At 50.1% G+C, this 19709-nt stretch overlaps 3 protein-coding genes across 4 annotated transcripts; 1 reads left to right on the top strand and 2 right to left on the bottom strand.

Moving 5' to 3' along the window:
• Nucleotides 1-31: 31 nt before the first annotated feature.
• Nucleotides 32-4632, bottom strand: DNAJB13 (DnaJ heat shock protein family (Hsp40) member B13). Its single transcript, XM_069808673.1, has 8 exons — nucleotides 4479-4632; nucleotides 4134-4237; nucleotides 3638-3799; nucleotides 2981-3138; nucleotides 1524-1637; nucleotides 977-1090; nucleotides 808-884; nucleotides 32-237 (listed from the first exon to the last, which is right to left on the bottom strand). Exons 1-8 carry the CDS (start codon nucleotides 4625-4627, stop codon nucleotides 84-86), a joined length of 1032 nt encoding a protein of 343 aa, XP_069664774.1. The 5' UTR covers nucleotides 4628-4632; the 3' UTR covers nucleotides 32-83.
• Nucleotides 4633-4972: 340 nt separating this feature from the next.
• On the bottom strand, nucleotides 4973-18527 carry PAAF1 (proteasomal ATPase associated factor 1). The gene is made up of 12 exons (XM_069808672.1): nucleotides 18418-18527; nucleotides 18298-18338; nucleotides 17759-17862; nucleotides 17254-17343; nucleotides 12917-13015; nucleotides 12039-12189; nucleotides 9699-9893; nucleotides 9248-9339; nucleotides 7923-8038; nucleotides 6779-6861; nucleotides 6286-6368; nucleotides 4973-5391 (listed from the first exon to the last, which is right to left on the bottom strand). The coding sequence occupies exons 1-12, from the start codon at nucleotides 18462-18464 to the stop codon at nucleotides 5314-5316; spliced, it is 1179 nt and encodes a 392-aa protein (XP_069664773.1). The 5' UTR covers nucleotides 18465-18527; the 3' UTR covers nucleotides 4973-5313.
• Nucleotides 18528-18577: 50 nt separating this feature from the next.
• Nucleotides 18578-19597, top strand: COA4 (cytochrome c oxidase assembly factor 4 homolog). 2 transcript variants are annotated; one of them, XM_069808670.1, is made up of 2 exons: nucleotides 18578-18640; nucleotides 19127-19597. In XM_069808670.1, exon 2 carries the CDS (start codon nucleotides 19139-19141, stop codon nucleotides 19409-19411), a length of 273 nt encoding a protein of 90 aa, XP_069664771.1. In that variant the 5' UTR covers nucleotides 18578-18640; nucleotides 19127-19138; the 3' UTR covers nucleotides 19412-19597. The 2 variants fall into 2 exon arrangements, with proteins under 2 accessions (XP_069664771.1, XP_069664770.1); XM_069808669.1 differs by lacking the exon at nucleotides 18578-18640 and adding an exon at nucleotides 18657-18734.
• Nucleotides 19598-19709: the final 112 nt, after the last annotated feature.

Here is a 19709-nt window from a genome sequence, read left to right as displayed (position 1 = left end):
GGTACCTGGAGCAACCTCTACCCAGCCACAGTGCTGGTCGCAGAGCTTTATTGGTGGGAGGAGAGGGGGAAGGTCGTCATTCCCTAGGAGAGGAGGGCACTTTTCAAGAGCATTTTCTTATCAGGAGTGAGCTTCTTGGGAAAGGAGATGTTGAAATAGATGAGGAGGTCACCCCTGCGCCGGGGGTCCTGGAGCAGCGGCATCCCCTCCCCTGGCACCACTTTACAGTACTTGGGGCTGCAAAGCAAAGGAAGGGGCTGAGAGGAGCTGTGGGATGATCCTGAACATGGGGGCCACGGCCCTGAGCCCCAATGTGTCCACGTGCAGAGCCCCACGCATGCTTCTGAGAGGGTTTCTTAAGGCAAGTTTGCTCCTCCAGCTTCAACTGGTGGCCTGCCCTCCTCTTCCAGCCTTGTGTCCCCATGTTCCTTGCCCTGCAGGCTGTACCATCCAGCCCTCGTCTCATTCGTGTCTTCCACCCACCCACGCCAAGCCCGCTCCCTGCCTCTGCTACCACCAACATGGCCCCCAACCAGATGAGTAGCCCACAATGGGCATCCTCCTCCTCCTCCTCCTCCTCCAGGCTGGGACCCCCCCGAGCCCTGAACCTGCTGGAAAAGCTTTTGAAACACCCCAGTAATTCAGGCAACAGGGACGTGCTTGGGAAGTGCCGAGCGCTTGCCAAGAGGAACAGGCCAATGCTGAGGTTCCTCCCAAGCGTCCGTTTACCTCCTTGGCCACCAGGCTCTGCAGAAAGGCCCCAGCCGACCATCTGAGCCCATCAGCCGTTTGCCCTGCGGCACTTACTCCACAATGTCGTTGATGGGGATGTTCAGCAGCCTCCCATCCAGCGTCCTCACGTCCACCGTGCAGCCGATCAGCGCCTGCAAGGTACAGAGCGGGACCTGGAGCTGCATTTGCAGCCCCAGAGGGGAAACATAAGCTGGGGCGGCTCCGTCCCCTCGCTTGGCTCTACCTTTCCCAGGGGGATGGTGGTGACGCAAGCGAGGTTGTCGTTGGCTCTTTTAAACCTTGGGTGGAGTTTCTCTTGGACAATGAAGGTGATGTCAGCTGGAATGACATTTGGGCCCTAAAATGGAAGGAAAAAACATAAAGATACCTGGAAATGGTTTGGTGTAAAACAAATGATTTTATACAGGAAAAGGTGACACGAATGCCTGCCCCTTTGTTGCTGCTTTCAGCTAGCTTCAGAAAAGGGAAAGGTATTCTCTTCCTTTAAGAAAAAAAGGAGTCTTTTATTGAAGACTCCTGCTCAGCTAAGGGAAATCAGACTGGGTTTCACAAAGGTGATGCTAGGCAGAAAGCCACCCCTTTCAATTATTTTTTATCTATCCTAAGGAAAATCCAGGCAGGAAGGGCTCCTTAGAGTGTTTCTGAGAACAGTAACACTGAATTGCTCCGTTAGCCGTGCTGCCAACTGCCCACAGAAATGGGAAACCTGCAAAGAGCGCACAGTTGATCTCAAGGAAACCTGGCCCAGAACGTCAAGTCACGGTCACTACCTGGTCTCCTTCCTTCTCGAAGGTGATCCTGGTGCCCTGCTTCCAACCCGGCTGCACGTCAATTGTTAAGATCTTATCCCTGATGGTGCTCGTTTGACCATCTTCGTTCATCACCTGGGGAGTGGACAAGGGGGTTAGAAGAGCTGGGTCATAGAATCACAGAACGGTTTGGGCTGGAAGGGACCTTTCCAGGTCATCTCGTCCAACCCCCCTGCCACAGCCAGGGACATCTTCAACCAGATCAGGTTGCTCAGAGCCCCGTCCAACCTGACCTTGAATGTTTCCAGGGATGGGGCATCGACGACCTCTCTGGGCAACCTGGGCCAGTGTTTCACCACCCTCAGCGTAAAAAAATTCTTCCTTAGATCTAGTCTGATATCTAGTCTCCCCTCTTTTAGTTTAAAACCATCACCCCCTTGTCCTATCGCTACAGGCCCTGCTAAAAAGTGTGTCCCCATCTTTCTTACAAGCCCCCTTTAAGTACTGGAAGGGCGCAGTAAGGTCTCCCCGGAGCCTTCTCCTCTCCAGGCTGAACAACCCCAACTCTCTCAGCCTGTCCTCACAGCAGAGATGTTCCAGCCCTCTGACCATTTTCGTGTCCCCCCTCTGGACCCGCTCCAACAGGTCCCTGTCTCTCCTGTGCTGAGGACCCCAGAGCTGGATGCAAAACTGCAGGTGGGGTCTCACCAGAGCGGAGCAGAGGGGCAGAATCCCCTCCCTCAACCTGCTGGCCACGCTGCTGGTGATGCAGCCAAGGACACGGTTGGCTTTCTGGGCTGCAAACTCGCATTGCCAGCTCATGTCCAGCTTTTCATCCACCGGTACCACCAAGTCCTTCTCTGCAGGGCCCAAGGGACAAAACAGAGCGGTGATCTGTGACACTGAGGTGCCCAAAGAGAGGACGTTATAACTGCTCTGCTCATCCAGCTGCGTGTGAGCTGGCAGAAAGGAGGGCAAGTACAGCTCACACTCCGCAGCAAAGTGGCTGCGGGAACAAATGGGGACAGATCAATTAGGAGGAACTCAGGGCTGAAACCAGGAGACCAGGACAGTGAGAGGGGGCGATTCAGGTCACTGAGAGCACAAAGGACAAAAAGCCCCATGTGAAAATGAAATCAGGGGAGCGCAGGAAACGCTGTGCTCCTTCTCCACCCCACTCTGAAATCAGCCCTTCCTTCCCAGCAGCTTTTGCATCACCTCTCGTGCTGAATTCCTTTCACCAAGGCAGGAGAGGAGGGTACCGGTTTGGATCCTGCTGGTGTTTCTGCTGGGTTTGGCTCCGACCCCTCCCCGCGGCACAGACACAGTGCCATGGCCTGCTGAGCCCCCTGAGCAGGACCAGCCCTAAAGCCTCAGGTTCTGCTGCCGAAACATTCTACACAAAAAGGAGGAGAGCCCAGACCCAAATTCCTCACCCTGCAGAGCATTCCCCCCTCCTTCACACCCACTGCCCCTACCCGGCGGGAGATCTTAATCTTCTTGGTGCAGCCATAGAACAGGTCTTCAAGGGAGAGGTAGAGATCCCGCACGATCGGGGGATCTTGCTTCATCGCTCCTCGTCCTCGCAGCCCTCCGAAGGGCAGGATCAACTCCGAGCCGTCCTCAGCAAAGAACTCTGCGTGAGCAAGCAGAGAGGGGGTCACCTCACTCGGATCAGAGGGTCAGGGGTGTCCCCCAGAGCCTCCTCATCGTGGAAGCTGAGCACCCCAAATACACCACCCAGAAACCTCCCATCTGCTTCTACCTGGGACCACCTTCCTCCTTTAGCTGAAGTGTTTTTCTCCGGGAGTGTTTTTATCTTGCTCACGTGTTTACAGCAGTCTCGCCAACCTGACCCCTCTTTTTGATGGAAATCCTCCAAGAAAAGGGTCACAACAGTAGTTGGGGAGACCTGACAGCCTGAACACGCACCCCTCGGGCCTCTTGCCCACCCAGGACTGGGGGAAGTCAGGATCTAACCTCCAAGCACTGGAGACCAGCAACCCCAGAGGAACCTGAGAGTAGCTGAGCAGGGAAACATCCCCGTAAAGCTTAAAGCTCAGAGCTGGCAGTGGCCACAGCACCACGACAGCCACAGACTGGCCTGGGCCACCCCTCAGAGCCCCCCTACCCACCTGCAAAAGGGTTGTCTCCACCAAAGAACTCCCTGAAGACTTTGTCAGGGTTATTGTGAAACACATAGCCGGCGGTCCAGGGGTTCTCGCCGCCAAACTCCGAGGGGATGCCGCCTTTCAGCCCCTCTTCTCCAAACTTGTCGTAGATGCCTTTCTTCATGGCTTAGGGAACAAGGAGGAGTTGGGAATGGTCACGCTCCCCCCATGCTGGGTGCGGGGTGAGAGCCCCAGTCTGAGATCCAGGTTTTGCTTGGATGGAGGCTGGAGGGGGGGTTCCCCACCACCTTGTGAACAGCAGCAGGTGGGATGGAAGCAGGAGCATATGCCAGCTCTCAGCCTGGCTGTGGGTCACAAAGCTGACGCCACCTCCCTGGGTGTGCCAGGGACCGGGGGTTCAGAGCTCAGCACACCTCTGGCCACACCAGAGGCGCTTCACCCCCCCGTCCGACCCCTCCTGCCCCTTAACTGTGTGGAAGAGAACCGTCTCCCCACTTACGGTCGCTGAGCACATCGTAGGCCTCCGCCAGCCACCTGAACCTCTCCAGCACCCAGGGCTCCTTGCATTTTAAAGGATGGTTCTTCAAGGCCAGTTTCCGATAGCTATGAAGGGGAAAGGAGGGGAGAGCCCAGCCTCGTAGCCAGCCCCGGTGCCCCAGAACACCCCTCCACCCCCCCCAGCCTAGGCTGTTCCCTCACACCTTCTCCCAGGTCCTTTCCCCTCCTCAGGCCCCTGCTGTGGGGAGCAGGGGGAGGCGAACGGCAGCCACCCACAGGGTCCCGGACCCCCAGGTCTCTCCCCGGCCCCGGGGCTTCCCCCCCCGACAAGACCAAGGCCCCTCACGCCTTCTTGATGTCGGCGTCCGTGGCACCGCGGCCCAGCTCCAGCACGGCGTAGTAGTCCTGCCCCATGGCTGCCCGCTCCCACGTTGCTATGGACACCGCGTCGGGGGGCGACGGGAACTTCCGGTCCCGTGCCGCGCCGGGCACCATGGGAGTTGTAGTTCTCCCCGCACACTTCCGGACTCCACCCGCCCCAGGCCTCTCTTCTTCTCCCCCCTCTTTTTTTCCCCTTAACTTCCCCCCCTTCCTCCTTTTTTTCCCCCTTCCTCCTTTTTTCCCCCTTCCTCCTTTTCTCTCTCCCGTTTCTCTCTCCTTTTTTCTCTTTTCTCTCTCCTTTCCCGCTCTTTTCTCACTCTCCTCTCTCTCTTCTGGTTTCTCCCCTCTCTCCTGCTCCTCTCTTTTTTCCTCTCTTCTCTCTTTTATCTCTCTCTCTCCCCCCCCTCTCTTTTTTAAAAAAAAGACGTTTTCTTGGAAAATTTCTTTTCCACACGCGGGTTATCAAAGCAGTAGCTTTATTTCAGTCCATACCGTGATACAGTTGCCTGCATCGCCCCCCGCCCCCCCCCTTAGAAACAGCAGTTTTTCAGCGGTGAAAAAAAATTATTGCAACACAAGATCCTCTCTAACACCTCAAAGACGCTCTCAGAATTAAAAAAATGATCAAAGTTGTGTTGTAGTAAGAAATATTACCTGTCACCAAAAACCTCTGTATAGAGCCTGGTCATCACAATAGCCTCAAAAACTTCTATATACACATCTCAAACACACTGTACAGGAAAATAAGCGTGGAAGAGCTATTTGGACACATCTCTCCACTATCTGGCCAATCTGAACACTTAAAGTTCGGAAAGTTGGTATCTCCTCACTATCCCGTCTCTGCAGCATGTGTAAATTTGCTTCTCCCAAGAAGCCACCTGAAAAAGAGCCGGGGTGGGGGGGGAAGTAGTATTTAAGCATAGTATTTCCCAAGTGACAGTTAAAAGTAAAATTCTCAGATCAGCTTTCCTTTTGGGCTTTTACAGAGGGAAGAGGAGGTGAGTGTCCCCTGAAACAGCATTAGCAGGTTTCCAAGAACAGTTCTAGGTTTTACCAGGAGCATAGGGAGCAGGTAAGTGCTCACACAAGGGTTCTTCTGTTAAATTCGAAACAGAAAATTACTTTTTTTCACAGTTTTCTTGTGTTTTGCACACGCCAATGAGTTGTGCAGGTCAAATCTCAGCCTCCATGTGAGGCTGAGTGTTACCCTTGAGGGTGCGTGTTGGCTAGGAGAGGGGGAACTGGAGTGCAGAGCTGGAACGGGTTAAAAAAAAGAGCTGATTTGCACCAGTGCCACCAGGTTGAAAGCCCAGGGAACCCAGGTCACCCTCCCCAATCTGCACAAGCACAGCGAGGCATCTGGAAACATAACAGCAAGACCCATTTTCTGGTCTCAAGTCATGAGGGGACAAGAGAAGATGGGCAGCACTGCGCAGTCGGCTGCTGCTTTTACCCCAATGATCCTCCGAGCACAATTAATTCACGCTTTTTACAGAAACACAGTTCTGCCAGAGCTACTCCAACCACCAAGCTACTCCACTGCTTCAGTTTTGCTCCTGCATGATGGAGATAACGCCAGAGTATACCACAGAGGATTTGTTTACGCAAAATATTAAGATTATTCAGCTAGAAAAAAAAATAAGCTTAAAAGTCAACTGTGTGAAGGAACCCGTTGTACAGGCTGCCAAATCCTGAGATAAAGGCAGCTGCCTGCTACCTGGCATCACCTTTCCCTGCACCCTTTATCTTGGGCGATACACAGTATTCCTTACCTTGTACACAGGGTCGCAGTCAGCTTCTGTGAGATCGAGGACATAATCGAGGTCTTGCTGAATGATAAAGCAGGTTCCATCACCTACATGAGCAGAACAGATACGAAGCAAGGAAAGAACGGTGGCCAATTAGTGAAATAAGCCACACTCTTTATTGCAAACAGCACTAACAGGCCCATCAGAAACACCTGATCACAGCAGACAGAGTCCCCAGGAAGAGGGAGAAGTGCTGTGAGGATGTCAGAGAGATGGGAAAAGGCTTTAATCATTGAGAGGCAACTTAGAGGCCCTATTTTGGAGGAACACGGGGGGAAAAAAAAATCAGAAGGCAAAAAGCAACCATATAATATAGCTCCTACTACATCCCCTTTTTGCCATGGACACTCTGCCCAGCCAGCCAGTGCTTCTATCTAAGACAGCAATACCCAAAGAGCAGAAAACTCCTCAATTCGATTATACAACTCCTACTCACACAATACAGGACTTGAGTTACCTTGGCTGGCAATAAATCCATCTCGGTACGGGAGCAGTGAAAGCACTGGCGCTCCTGATCTATGGATGACCTGGATTGGAGCGCTAGAAAAAGGAGCACAAACAAGGGATGAGTATTACGGTCTATAGTCAAGAGTCCATTCCAATGTGCAAACACTGAAAGAGTGTGAGCTCGTGGTTAAAAGATACATGAGGAGAATGTACAGGACATGGGGACTTGATCAGTGGTTAGCAAAGAGTCTCTGTCCCCTAGAAGCAGATGGAAGTCAGCACTGGTTTTCCTGCGGATGTTGCCAAAGGATGGAAATGGGAGTAGCTAGCAGGTGAACATCAGCATGCCTCCATGGATCATAGACAGGAATTATCTTTACCAAGGCACAGACAAAAGCTTGGAGCTCATCCAGCATGAAAGACTCTTCAGATGTTGGTGCCAGCCTCTCCAGCCCCGACCCAAAAGCACCATCTGGATGCCTCCCTGCTCGAAGCTCGCCTTTGACACCAATAAAAACCAACTTAGAGCAGCTCCTGCCCTCAGCGACAGCTCAGTTCCAGTCCTATGCTGGAATGAGGATCAGGGTAAAGCATAAGACCTTACAAAGACACTTAGGTCTTATTGGTGAAGGAGAGGAAGGGCCTGTGCTTTTGGTGGGAGGAATACTGCTGTTATGCTTGTAGACAGATTTAGCAGAAAACTTCTTTATGTACATAGATTATATATAATCGCACAAATATTCATATATAACATAATATGCACAGTACACAATATATGAACATAATTTTTATATATATATTAAAAAAAGCAATAATCTGAGAGGTCAGGCTATGCCAAGACCACCCCTGGTCACAGATCAAGACTGAAAAGCTTTTCAGTAACTAAAGGAGGCCACACAGAGCCTATAGTCTTTTAGAAGGCACCTCCCAAAGAACATCCCATCAGATCACCAACCCAAGCAAAAGTATCCTCCCCAGTGCTCCCCAAGAGAAAGAAATGGCTGCAAGAGGCTCAAGAGCTCACGGTGCCATGGCTTGGGCTGTATCCACCCTTCAGAAGGGGCACTGTCTGCCAGCACCCTCGATCTGGCTCTCTTTCCCAGGCAAAAAACTAGCTGTCATTTAAATATTTGCAGCCCCAAGCACACACTCACTTTGTGTTTCTCACATCCAGCTGATATATGTTCCCATCCTGAGTCCCTGCTAGGATATAGGTACTTGAGAGGAATGTGCAGCAGTTGAACGCATCAGATCCAACGAAGAGGAACACCTGGGAATACAGGAACAAATTCAAGTGTCAGACACTCATGGATGAGGACACAGGACACCCAGGAGAAGGAAGCAATAATTTATTTAGAAGTCAGTACATCACTTCCACGAGTCACGGCACAAACTGGCAAACCCAGAGGTTAATAACCCCTCAGCTCTGCTCCAAAACACAGAAGGGAACAGTGCTCCAGGATCAGTTTTGCCAAGTCAGCAGAGACACTGCAATCAGTGAATGCTCCTGAGTCTCCTTTGGATAAAGGATGTGTCACTGTGACAGGTGAACCAATACTGAGCTCAGACTAATCTTCAGACACCCATGGAGCAGCGAGACCAGATCTGCATGGCAGGTTGGCAAAGACCACTCCTTCCTCCCAGAGCTGCAGTCACTGTTACAGAGGCTGTGAGTTTTCTCCCAGGTGAGCCTTTGCCATCTCACTGACAGGCCTTGGTGAGCTTATCTGTTCCACCCAAATTTTACTCTCCACAAACACCACAAGCAGTTTAATCTGCTACATCACCAGGAGTGCCTGATAAGATCTTCAATACCCTAGATCTACCAACTCCATCTCCCTTTGCCAAGAGGAAGGAGATGGACTGGTGACGACCTAAGGTCCCCTTCACACACTGCTTAAAACACCTGCCAGAATAAACAGCAACTTTACACCTTGGCTGGATGAGACAGCCTGCAGTTCCTGCACTCACAATGACATCTACTGGCCACTGTTCAAATTTAAATACCATATCCTCCATACCCAGGTTAAATCGTGAGCAATTCTTCCTCCTCAAACCCCCATGTAAAAATCTGGCCAGCAGGAAGGAGAGAAAGCATCCCTTTATTGTACCAGGTTTTAGTCTCTCCTCCAGGGAATACATACAGGGGACAACACTGCAGCATAAGACCAAAGGCAGGCAGATGAGCCCTCCCCTGCCTCCAGCCTGGTTCTGTCCCCTTCTGTGCCACATGGTGAACCTCACTGGGGAATGGAGCTGGAATAACACTGAATAATTAGATAGATAAACTATCTAGGTTTAACCTGGCTCAATTCCTCACCCCAGTGCTCCGCACAGCCACATGAACAGCAGTGTACAAACTGAGGAGCTGCTGCAGCAGCAATAGAAACAAAGGGACTGGGGCCCCGGAGCTGATTTTATAGCAGCATCTCAGAGCACTCTCCCAGGCAGGTAATTCTGAGAGTCTCAGACTCCTTACCGGCTGCCTGCTCTGCAGTCCCACTCCTTGAAGCTTCTTGTCTTCTCGAGCCAGCAGCAGGATTTTCCCTTCTGTCCCAATCTCACGTTCACCTGACAAAAGGACAATAGTTAACTGCAGCAGTGGCTATACAACAAGTCTTGATGGTACCAAAACCTGACAGTTTGGATCACCCCTGTTGAACCTGTAACACCATTCCTCCATACCCTAAGACACCAGATGCAGCAAGGCAGGACAGTAATCAAAGAGACTCCTGTTAATCACTCAAACTGCTTGATAAGGCTCAATTCCTCTGCAGGACTGGAGTGCTCTATTTTGGCAACCCTAGTTCCCTTCCCTAGTTGGTACAAGGGCACACAGCAGCGTGTCAAGCACTCAGGATTATTGGTGACAAACCTAAGCAGTTTGGGGAAGGGAAACAAAGGTTGAATTTTAAGAGAAAAACCCTTACTAGGAGCTTTTTCAGGCGTGCCCAGGTTCAGTGAGTTGTCAGCAGTGCCCACAGCAATGCCGTTGACAGGAGAGCCACAGTCAGCAATGACACCCAGACAGGCGGATTTTCCACAGTCCCAGAGGCGGGCAGTGCCATCTCTAGAGCAGGAAAGGACATTTCTTCCCCGATCCACAATGGCAGTGTCCAAAATACCTGCATCAAAGCAAAGACCATGCTCAGACAGACAGCATGGAAGGCAGACAGACAAAGCATCTCATTTCCCAAGGTGAACTCAACTACAAGCCCCAAGCCACTGTCCCCAGAGTGCCACCAGTCACACACAGCCAAATTGCGTGGTGTGCGACGTGGGGCAGGGAGCCACTGCATCTAGAAAGATGTACATGGGAGGCAGCAGCTCCCAGCAAATCACATGCCCAACACAGAGGCAAGATATTACCAATAAAATGATCGGCAACACCTCACCTCGAACTGAGCCAATACTGCAGCTGCTGCTGAATTTCTACCTCCAGAACTAACCTCTAACTTGGGCAGAAAACAGTCTGGCCCAGCACTCTTAAAACGTTGCCAAGTCCAGCTCTGGATAATCCCAAAAGTTGTGTGGGGCAAGCAGCATCCACATTATGCAGCTACAGCAACATCAAAAGAGCAGTCTTTGCAGGTGCTAATATCCCCTAAATACTTCACTTCACTGCGGGCTGTTGAGTCTAGATCTGAAAAATGACGCAGTGTTTTTTTGGAAGGGAACAGTCAGATGGTTAGAAGATTTAATTGACACTTTCCCTACAGAAGCAGCCATTAAACATGACAAGTTTAAATGACAGGACAAGCCAAGCAAATCAACTGCAGCAGTTTGGGCTGGAGTTATAAGCAGCAAACAAAGTCAACTTCAGAGTCATCAGGAGCCAGCCAGCCAACTTCATTCTGACCAAAGCTCTGTTACGCTGCCTGCCGCATTTTGTTTACAGGACATTTGCAGCAAAGTATTTTGAATCCACACAAATAGATCATATGAGAACAATGGCAGGTTCAGCACAAGACAAGTTTTCAAGTTAATCAAGTTTTGGGCAGCCAGCCACATGGCTTATTAATTAACCTTTTCAATAAAGCCTAGCATCTCGTGAGACAGGGAAAACAACCTGTATAGAGCAGTTAGTTTCTCAGGGAGGAGATAATTAGGAGTAGGATTTTGGGCATCTGATGCCACATCCACAATTCACTTGGATTTGCTCATGATCACCCAAGCATTCAAGTCGGCATCCCTTAGGAAGTAATCACCATGACAAGACAGCAGCACCAGCCACTGTGCTGTGGGTCAGGTGTAAACAGGAGTAAAATGGAAGCCTGCTTAAGCATTACATATAAATCCACACTGCTTCTGAACGAGGGGTCCTGGAAACCAAATCTTCTTTCCAGAGATTAACAGAGGCTCTGTCCAGAAACTTGCTTTGATCACAGCTCTCAGGAGCCTTTCTGGGTAGCTCATTTGCCTTCCCTTGCAGTTCTTCTTTAGGACTAAGACAGCATCAACTGGAGGAGTTTGTAGCGTAGACCCTGAATGCAAGGAACAGCACTAAACTCAACCATGTAAGGTAGCCAGTGCATCCTCTGCATGAGGACACAAGGAGGGTGAAGAATTTGCTCTCATTTTCAGCAGCACGACCATCAGCAGGGGCAGAGCTGAACATCTGCCCTCGGTACAAGGGTGGACATGCTTATTCCAGCCCTTCTTAAGAAATAATCTCTTAAATCTCTTAATTATCTTTGCAGCTCCTCTTGTTCTGCTTTACTCACTTTCAACAGCACATGTCCTCGAGGCAGGTAACTGCCTGCCTGAGTTCTGCAGGACCATAATAAACTGCTATATGCTTTTCTGGGCAAGAAAAAAAAAAGAAAAAAAAAAAAAGGAAGAGGCTGTGGAGCAACTGAATGTAAGCAGGATGATCTGGGTGCAAGCAAGAGGCATTCTCAGTGCAGGCAGCAAGGCTACTTACTGAATGCAGGTCAGAGCTCTGGAGAGCTGAGACTGCCCTGGAGGAGCAGAATGCCCTCTGCCTTGACCTCTGCCACTCGCGACAGACTAATGGACTGCATCCTCCCTCCTTTTACTTTAATTAATGAGGAAAACACAGGCTGGTGGGTGAAACAGTTTCATCTGTCTAATACAACAACTACTGATCTTTTTATTCAAGTTCTGGGAGCTTGAAAAAGATACTCTGGACATCTAATACAAATGCAGAGCACAAAGGGCAGTAGGCTGGCGACTGAACGTTAGTCCTCGGATGCAAGGCAATTATACACACGGCAGATCAAGCATTTTAAAGGCTAAGTACTCTGTACCTCCTTTGTGACCTTTAAATGTTACTACGCAGCTGGCATCTTCTGCTGACCAGATCTTTAGCTGGGCATCCATTCCCCCACTCAGAACCACGAGGCCCGATGGGAAAAACCTGCAACAATTCACATCATACACATGGCCTTCCAATAGTCTCTGGAAAAACAAAGAACTATGTGCTAGTTCCATTGTTATCAACCTTATGCCGAGCAATTTTTGAGCTATGACACTGGAAAACCTGGCGTTCCCACGTGGGCAGAGGATTAAGTTCAAATCCTTTGGGTTTGTGTTCCTGGAACAGACTCATCTGAATTTGAGGCAGTCAAAGAGGTAGCAGGTACGCTTTGCACCTTCCCTCTACCATCTGAGTAGCTAATTACATAGCAAAGGATACTACATTTGTTTCTAATCACAGGTTAAATGTCTTTATCCTCTGCCAAACAAGCAGCGGACAGGTCAAGCTCCACAAGAAACACCTTAACTGGTAAGGCAGATAGCCATGATGTGGTTAATCCATCACAGGCAGGAGTCTTTTCTTCCTCACCTCTTCTCTACTGCAGAAGAAATTCAGTGCTTGTACCACGCAGGTTAGGAGCTGTCAGTTACCTTCTGCACTCTAGCTGTCAGTTACCTTCGGCACTCTAGCTGTCATTCCTAAGTACCCATTCTCATTTTCACCCTGGGACTCCTCTCTGGATTGCTGAGCATCATTTCCCTTGGGAGAAGTCATGTTTTCCAACAGTTTTGACTTAAAACCACCAAGATGTCAAATTTCGATTAGCTTTTCAATAAAAAGTGTGTGGATAGCCTGACCAAAGTCACGGCCGAATGACTTCAGTAATGTCACAGACAACACACAATGTCAAAGCTTAGACGGTCTTACTCTTATTTCTCCATTCGCAGCCTGCCAGATCTTCATGGTCCCATCTGTGCTGGTAGACACGCCAAGCCCTCCACCACTGGAAATATCAAGACAGGTAATCTGCAGGAGGGTAAAACCACCAAACATTAGCTTTATATGAATGACCCTGTATATAGGTATTTCTGCTCAAGACCCTAACTCTGTACTGGGGGACATCTGCCAAGTACATCATTCAGCACTATTATCTCCCCAAGACACACTGCTGGACTCATTTAAAACACCCAAAAGAGCTTCCAAAGTCCTAGCTAAACATTTTCAGCCTGATAATATCCTAACATTAAAGCAAGGACTTCACAGGCTTTCTCACCTCACCCTCTTGATATGTTTTATGAGATATTAATTAAGCCCTTAAGAAATCAAAAAACAAGCAGATCCTGAACAGCAGGGTTTATCTAGAGGACAAGGGCAGCACAAAAAGAAATCCTCCTCAGTTTATCTGTTTACACAGATTGCTGCATTCCTCCTTCAAGAGTGAACTGCTGATCTGGGCTGACCTGCAGCCAGGGCTCAGACAAGTTGGGTGACTGGAACCTGGCACAAAGCACCCTAGATTTCTTGTAATTGCCACCAAATTTGACAGAGAAATTGTTATTCTCTGCCTGTGACTCTACAGAGATCTGCCAAGCAGGGAGAAAAAGAAATGCTGAGTCAGAAGCCTGCAGAGACAGCAGCTGTATTTCAGGTTTACCCCAGGTGAAGCAGAAATCTGGATTTTTCTAGCAACTCCTGTACACAGGTAAGAAATTGAGCCAAGCTGTTCCACACCAGCTCAAGATAACTGGCCAGCTTGAGAGCGCCCTGACTCACAAGCCCACAAGACATTGTTTGAGATATTTATGAAGCCAATGGCAAATTTTCTGAAACACTGACTCAAAACTAGTTCCTTATGCAGGCAGGCTAACTCCTCACAGTCTATCACACTAAGGTATTAACAACTGCCTGCTTTGCATAAACACTGGGAAAGCTGAATACTTCTGAAGAGAGCAGATGTTGATCTTATGTTCTTGCAAAAGGGTAGCCTTTCCCATGATGCCAGACATTATTGCTGCCTTTTGAGAAAGGCAGATGCATTTTAGTTGTGGATAAATGCAGCTGGACTAGATGATCATTGCAGGTCCCTGAAATATTCTATTCTATTCTAAAATAATTTAAGATAACAGGTATTCTAGCCTTCAGTGAAACAATTACATCTCCCAAGTGACAGAGGTATTTCCAATACAGATTGCAGCAACACTAAACAGGCTGAAAAAACAATATAGATTTTATTAGAACAAAGGTTAACACTAGTGTTGCATCCTGCAAAAAACAATAAAACTATCACAACTATGTAGTGGAATAGCTGCTTTGTCTTGCAAGATGTGGATACTGGAGTCATGCTGTATTACCTCCGAAAGCTTCCTAGTAATTGCATTTGCACTCCATGGATTAGAAGAAAATACTACAGTGGTAAAATCCACTGCCAGAAGTGAGAAATGCAGATCCACCACAAGAAATGCAGATTACAGTTCCATCGCCATTCCAACCCCCTCACCAGCACAACAAAGCACAGGTTTCTGGTCTTAACTTGCACAGTCCGACAGTGCGCTTGCAGGTTGCAACCACCTGGTCAGGTATGTAAGGGATGAGGCTGCTCATCTTTATGCCAGGCTTCAGATTAAATGCTTTTCTGAACAATTATCTATTCTCAAACAGGACTGGGCTCTGTTGACCCTCTTGCACATGCTCAGCCTTAGCTAGCAGCCAGCCTGAAGAGACAGTCAGATTTACTACCATGTTCACAGGCAAACCCAAAGATATGAGTAGATTGAGAGACTTTGCCAAAAAAGATGACAGCTAGAGGCCCGAGATTTAAGGATGATGGCCTTGGGCAGACCAAATGCATAACAGACCTGCATCAATCTCCAGCTGTTTCCCGATGTTAAGCAGGACATCCTATGGTATCCTATTGCTGCATGTGCATCAGCCAGAGCTTGTGGGGACATGATATGCCACATTTCAGTCACAAGTTCTCCTGTCCAAGCAAGGGTCAGACCAAACTCCTCTCCTGAAAAGCTCTGACAGCTCAAATCACAGCTAATTTTAATAGGGTGCAGGATCAATACTCAACCTCCAGTTGAAAAAAACAATCGGGAATGGAAACAGGAATTAGAAGATTTAAATAAGAGCACAAGGTAATGGTTTAGCCATTACAACAGCCATTAAGTACATTTACTTACATATCTGTAACATGAGAAATACATTGGTAACATGTACTCAGCATTAACGAGGTCACACCTCGAATACTGGGTTCGGTTTTGGGCCCCTCACTACAAGAAAGACTTTGAGGTGCTGGAGCGTGTCCAGAGAAGGGCAATGAAGCTGGTGAAGGGTCTGGAGCACAAGTCTTATGGGGAGCGGCTGAGGGAGCTGGGGTTGTTTAGCCCTGGAGAAAAAAAGGCTGAGGGGAGACCTTATCGCTCTCTACAACTGCCTGAAAGGAGGTTGTAGTGAGGTGGGGGTTGGTCTCTTCTCCCAAGTAACAAGTGATAGGACAAGAGGAAACAGCCTCAAGTTGTGCCAGGGAAGTTTAGGTTGGGTATTAGGGAAAAATTTCTTGACCAAAAGGGTTATCAAGCCTTGGAACAGACAGCCCAGGGAAGTGGTTGAGTCACCATCCCTGGACATATTTAAGACATGTAGATGTGGCACTTAGGGACATGGTTTAGTGGTGGGCTTGGCAGTGTTAGGTTTATGGTTGGACTTGATCTTAAAGGTCTTTTGCAACCTAAATGATTCTATGACTCTAACTTGTGTGGCATTTTATATAACAAACCAATCTGTGGTAATTTGCTCCCTAGTTAAAAAAAAAAAAGCCTGTGAAGGTCATTCAAGGAGGAATGAAAAGCCTCACTGATGTTTGACATATCCTCAAATTTTCAGGAGGGATACATAAACAGGCAAGGCCAAGCACGAGTGCCCAGAACAAGAGGCAGCAGGTAAAAGGATAACTGGAGCTTAGTCCACACCAGCTTTAAACTCATCTACATATTAATAGATATTGCTTCAGCTGCTTTCCAGAGGAGATATCTGCAGTGCAGCTGTAACCCATCACACCCATTTGACAGCAGACTAAACACTTACGCCTGCATTTCCATTTTGCTGTGCTTTGAATGTTGATTCCATTTATCACACAAAAGGGCAGCTGGGGACTCTTAAGTAGCACAAAGCTCAGAGAAGTGATTCACCTCTGTCTCCAGAGCTGCCTTACTGCCAAGCTCTGTCTCTCAGCAGAGCCCCCACTTCCTCTTAAAACAGCTGTAGAGATGCAGAATTGCCTTGATGTCAAAACGCACCTTGATTTATACCACTTTTGAGCTTCATTAACAGAGACTAACTTTTCAGCATTTTCAGCTGGGTTTATCACAACCATTTACTTAATAAATCATGAGACAAGTGCACTAAAACATCTCCAGAAGCCTTCAGGGGACTCCCTTTAGGGCAGCCGGCTGTACCTGCAGGCTACACACTCGGTAGTTTCTTGGATCATTTCCACGTAGGGTTAAGTGTTCAGCAAAAACACAGACTACTTTCCAGCAAAGCCAAGTTATGTGCTTCTCTTGAGTGAAGAAATGAAATTTCAGGTCAGAGTCAGCCTTTCTGTATCACAGTTTAGTGACAAGCTGTTACTTGTTGCACCCGCAGATTGATGGGGGTGCAATAAGAAAGATTTTTCAGCAAAACAAGTAGGACTGCTTTTAAATAAGTGAGAAGTTCATGCAATTTATTTATTTTTTAAATAAAAGCTGGGCCTTTCTGGGGTCTGAATTCTCAACAGGTCAAGGTGAGTTTATGCAATATTCAATTCCCACCCCTACACACAGAAATTCATACAGCAAATATCAAATACAGACAACTTCATTACATAGGAGCAAACAGCTGCTATAAACTAGGGATAGATTTGAACCAGTCAGAGATGAAGAGATCAGTACCTGGAACCTCTTATTTTTATCTTGGTTTTCAACACACTAATTCACATATCTTATTCCTTTACAGGAGGATCTATCATGGGCCTGAAGTGAGCAGAAATTACATCACCTGAAAGAAAACAGTCTAAAGAATTTTAAAGATTATGTTTGGGGGCTAAACATAACCATCATCAAGTTTCCCAAGTTCTTACAGTCTGATATATTTCATTACCTAGTTCACACACAAAGTCATGCTGCAGACCACCCCTCAGAACAAGCACGTGATGGTCAGAGACATGTGAAAGTTCATGGTTGCTTCTAGTTATTTCTCATTCACTTCACAAGGTTACTTACACTTTTCTGATGAATTCTACAAAAAGTTGTGTATGGGGCCAGGAACTTGGTAGACACATTTTCGTGAGGACAAGAAATGAGAATGCTTTTCTAGAGGAGGAAAGAGAGGGGAAAAGAATTAGAAGTGTTCTTACGCCTACTGAAACACAGAGGCTGCCAAGGTAGAACTACGATCTGGACCCAGCTGTGGTCTCTCACAGCCTGAAGACTGATGGAAGGTGCAGCATTGGGCTCGTCTCCTTACGCCTCCTCAAGATCCAGGCCCCGGGTGGCAAGAGATGGCCACTACGTCCTGGCCAGCCATGACACACAGCTCCAGCACGACTATGGAATGCTACAGACCAAATCCAGGACACTGCAGAGGCGGGAGGCCTAGGACAGCTGGACAGGACCATGCAAGGGCCTGGGCAACAGCTTTAGGCTGCTGTTTTGACTGTTGTAAAAGTATCGCCCTTTTGCACATGGAAGGCAGTTACTGACCCCTGCTCCACCCCAGCCCTGGCACCTTGGTGACTGTCCCAACCACGAAGCCCTCGGAAGCAGCGATGTCAGGGACGCCCTCAGTGCTGAGCCCGCGGCGGGTCAGGCTGCCGTACAGGGTCGGCTTCCCTGCGGGGAGAGCAGCCATCAGCTCGACCACCTCTCAGACCCCAGACCCCCCCTTCAGCTCACCTTCCCCTAATCCACAGGGCAACCCCCCAACTGCCCTCAACCCCTCCTAACCCACAGGGCAACCCCCCAACTGCCCTCAACCCCTCCTAACTCACAGGGCAACCCCCCAACTGCCCTCAACCCCTCCTAACCCACAGGGCAACCCCCCAACTGCCCTCAACCCCTCCTAACCCACAGGGCAACCCCCCAACTGCCCTCCCCAACCTCCCAAACCACACGGCATCCCCTAACCACCCTCACCCCCCCGCCCCAAACCACAGTGCATCCCCAACCGCCCTCACCCCCTCCTAACGCACAGGGCTCCCTCAAGCCCCCCAGACACCCCCTCAGCCCGCCTCCCTCCGAGGTCTCCTCAGGCCCCTCAGCACTCACCAGGGCTCCGGCAGCTCAGCCAGGCCTCTCCCTCGTCCCTCCTGCGGAGAGAAAGAGCGGCGGTGAGTGCGGAGAAGGGGACCGGGACTAGGGGAAGAGGACCGAGAGGACCATGCCCACCTCAGCGCTTGGCTCCAGTCGCTCTGGATCCGCAGCGTCGCCGCCATCTTGCCGAGGCGCCCACAACCTCTTCCGCCTCCTTCCTTCCCGTCAACCCCCGCGAAGCGAGAGCGGAAAGGGGAAGGCGTCCTCCAATGAGCGAACGCTCCCACCGCTACGCCCCGCCCCGGTAGCGTCTACCCCGACGCCAGCCTTAAAGGGACCGCGCTGCGCTGCTGGACTGGTACGGGGGCGGGGGGGGCTGGGTACGGCATTGGGAGGGCAGGGAGGGGGCTGGTGAGATGTATAAGAGAGATGCTGAGCACCCATGGGTGGGGGTAAGGCGCTTGGGGGGTGCTGGACACTCACGGAAGGATGTTTAGGGGGTGCTGAGCACCCATGGGTGGGGGTAAGGTGCTTGGGGGGTGCTGGGCACCCATGGAAGCATGTATGGGGGGTGCTGAGTACCCATGGAGGTGTGGGGGCTGCATGGGGGGGGTTGCTGAAATCCTTCTGGGGGTGCATGGAGCATCTGGGAGCACCCATGGGTGCATGGAGGGTGCTGGGCACCAATAGGGGTGGTGGGAAGGGGGTGCAGGGGGTGCTGAGCACCCATGGAGGTTTGGGAGTGCTGGATCACCCTGGGGGGTGCCCCCAAAAAAGGGGGCAGTGACCCACGCAGGGCTGTCGAGAGGAAGGCAGCGCCTTGACGCCTGCCACCTCTCTCCAGCCCGGCTCAGCAATGGCGAGGCCAGGACACGCCAGGAACCGTCCGTCATTGGAGGAAGATGAGGATGAGGAGGCCGAGGACCCGCTGGACACCATGATCTCACGGACAGGCTGCGCGGCGCAGCACCGGGAGCTGCAGGAGTGCATGGCGGCACGGCAGGACTGGCGGCATTGCCAGACCCAGGTCCGGGCTTTCGGCGAGTGCATGGCTCGGCGGCAGCGTGCCGAGGAACCGCGCCGAGCACGCGGCTCACGCCAAGCCCATCCTTCACCCACCGGGGACTGAAATCACCGGGGAACCCTGCTCCTGGCACCACCAGCCAGCCCATACTCGGCACCCCAGGAATGGGGTAGCTGCACCATTTGACCCTTTTTTGGTGTTATTTTTTATTCAAGCGGGTGGACGTGCCGGGTAAATCCACGGTATGTTGTTGGGAAATTAAATCCGGTGGCATTTGTTGTCCTGGGTGAAGCATTTGTCTCTGCGCCACCGGGGCTAACTGGGAGCTTGGAGGGGATGGTTGTGGGGTGAGATGGGGATTTCTAGCCCAAAATATCCCAAACTGGGAGCATTCAGGCTGGGT

Source organism: Haliaeetus albicilla, chromosome 20 (assembly GCF_947461875.1).
Source record: "Haliaeetus albicilla chromosome 20, bHalAlb1.1, whole genome shotgun sequence".
In the NCBI taxonomy this organism is placed as follows: domain Eukaryota; kingdom Metazoa; phylum Chordata; class Aves; order Accipitriformes; family Accipitridae; genus Haliaeetus; species Haliaeetus albicilla.
The sequence above is the reverse complement of the archived record's forward strand: the minus strand, read 5'-3'. Positions and strand labels throughout refer to the sequence as shown.

Excerpts from the sequence above, each read along its gene's own strand:
- COA4 (XM_069808669.1), top strand. The coding sequence starts at position 18,699 with ATGTATAAGAGAGATGCTGAGCACCCATGGGTGGGG. Across the intron at positions 18,735-19,126 it reads CTGAGCACCCATGGGTGGGG|CCCGGCTCAGCAATGGCGAG; the intron begins GTAAGGCGCTTG and ends ACCTCTCTCCAG.
- PAAF1 (XM_069808672.1), bottom strand. The coding sequence starts at position 18,464 with ATGGCGGCGACGCTGCGGATCCAGAGCGACTGGAGCCAAGCGCTGAG. Across the intron at positions 8,039-9,247 it reads GACTGCAGAGCAGGCAGCCG|GTGTTCCTCTTCGTTGGATC; the intron begins GTAAGGAGTCTG and ends CTGTATTCCCAG. Across the intron at positions 6,862-7,922 it reads CTGGATGTGAGAAACACAAA|CGCTCCAATCCAGGTCATCC; the intron begins GTGAGTGTGTGC and ends TCCTTTTTCTAG.
- DNAJB13 (XM_069808673.1), bottom strand. The coding sequence starts at position 4,627 with ATGGTGCCCGGCGCGGCACGGGACCGGAAGTTCCCGTCGCCCCCCGAC. Across the intron at positions 3,139-3,637 it reads TGGAGACAACCCTTTTGCAG|AGTTCTTTGCTGAGGACGGC; the intron begins GTGGGTAGGGGG and ends TTGCTCACGCAG. Across the intron at positions 238-807 it reads CCCATCAACGACATTGTGGA|CCCCAAGTACTGTAAAGTGG; the intron begins GTAAGTGCCGCA and ends TTTGCTTTGCAG.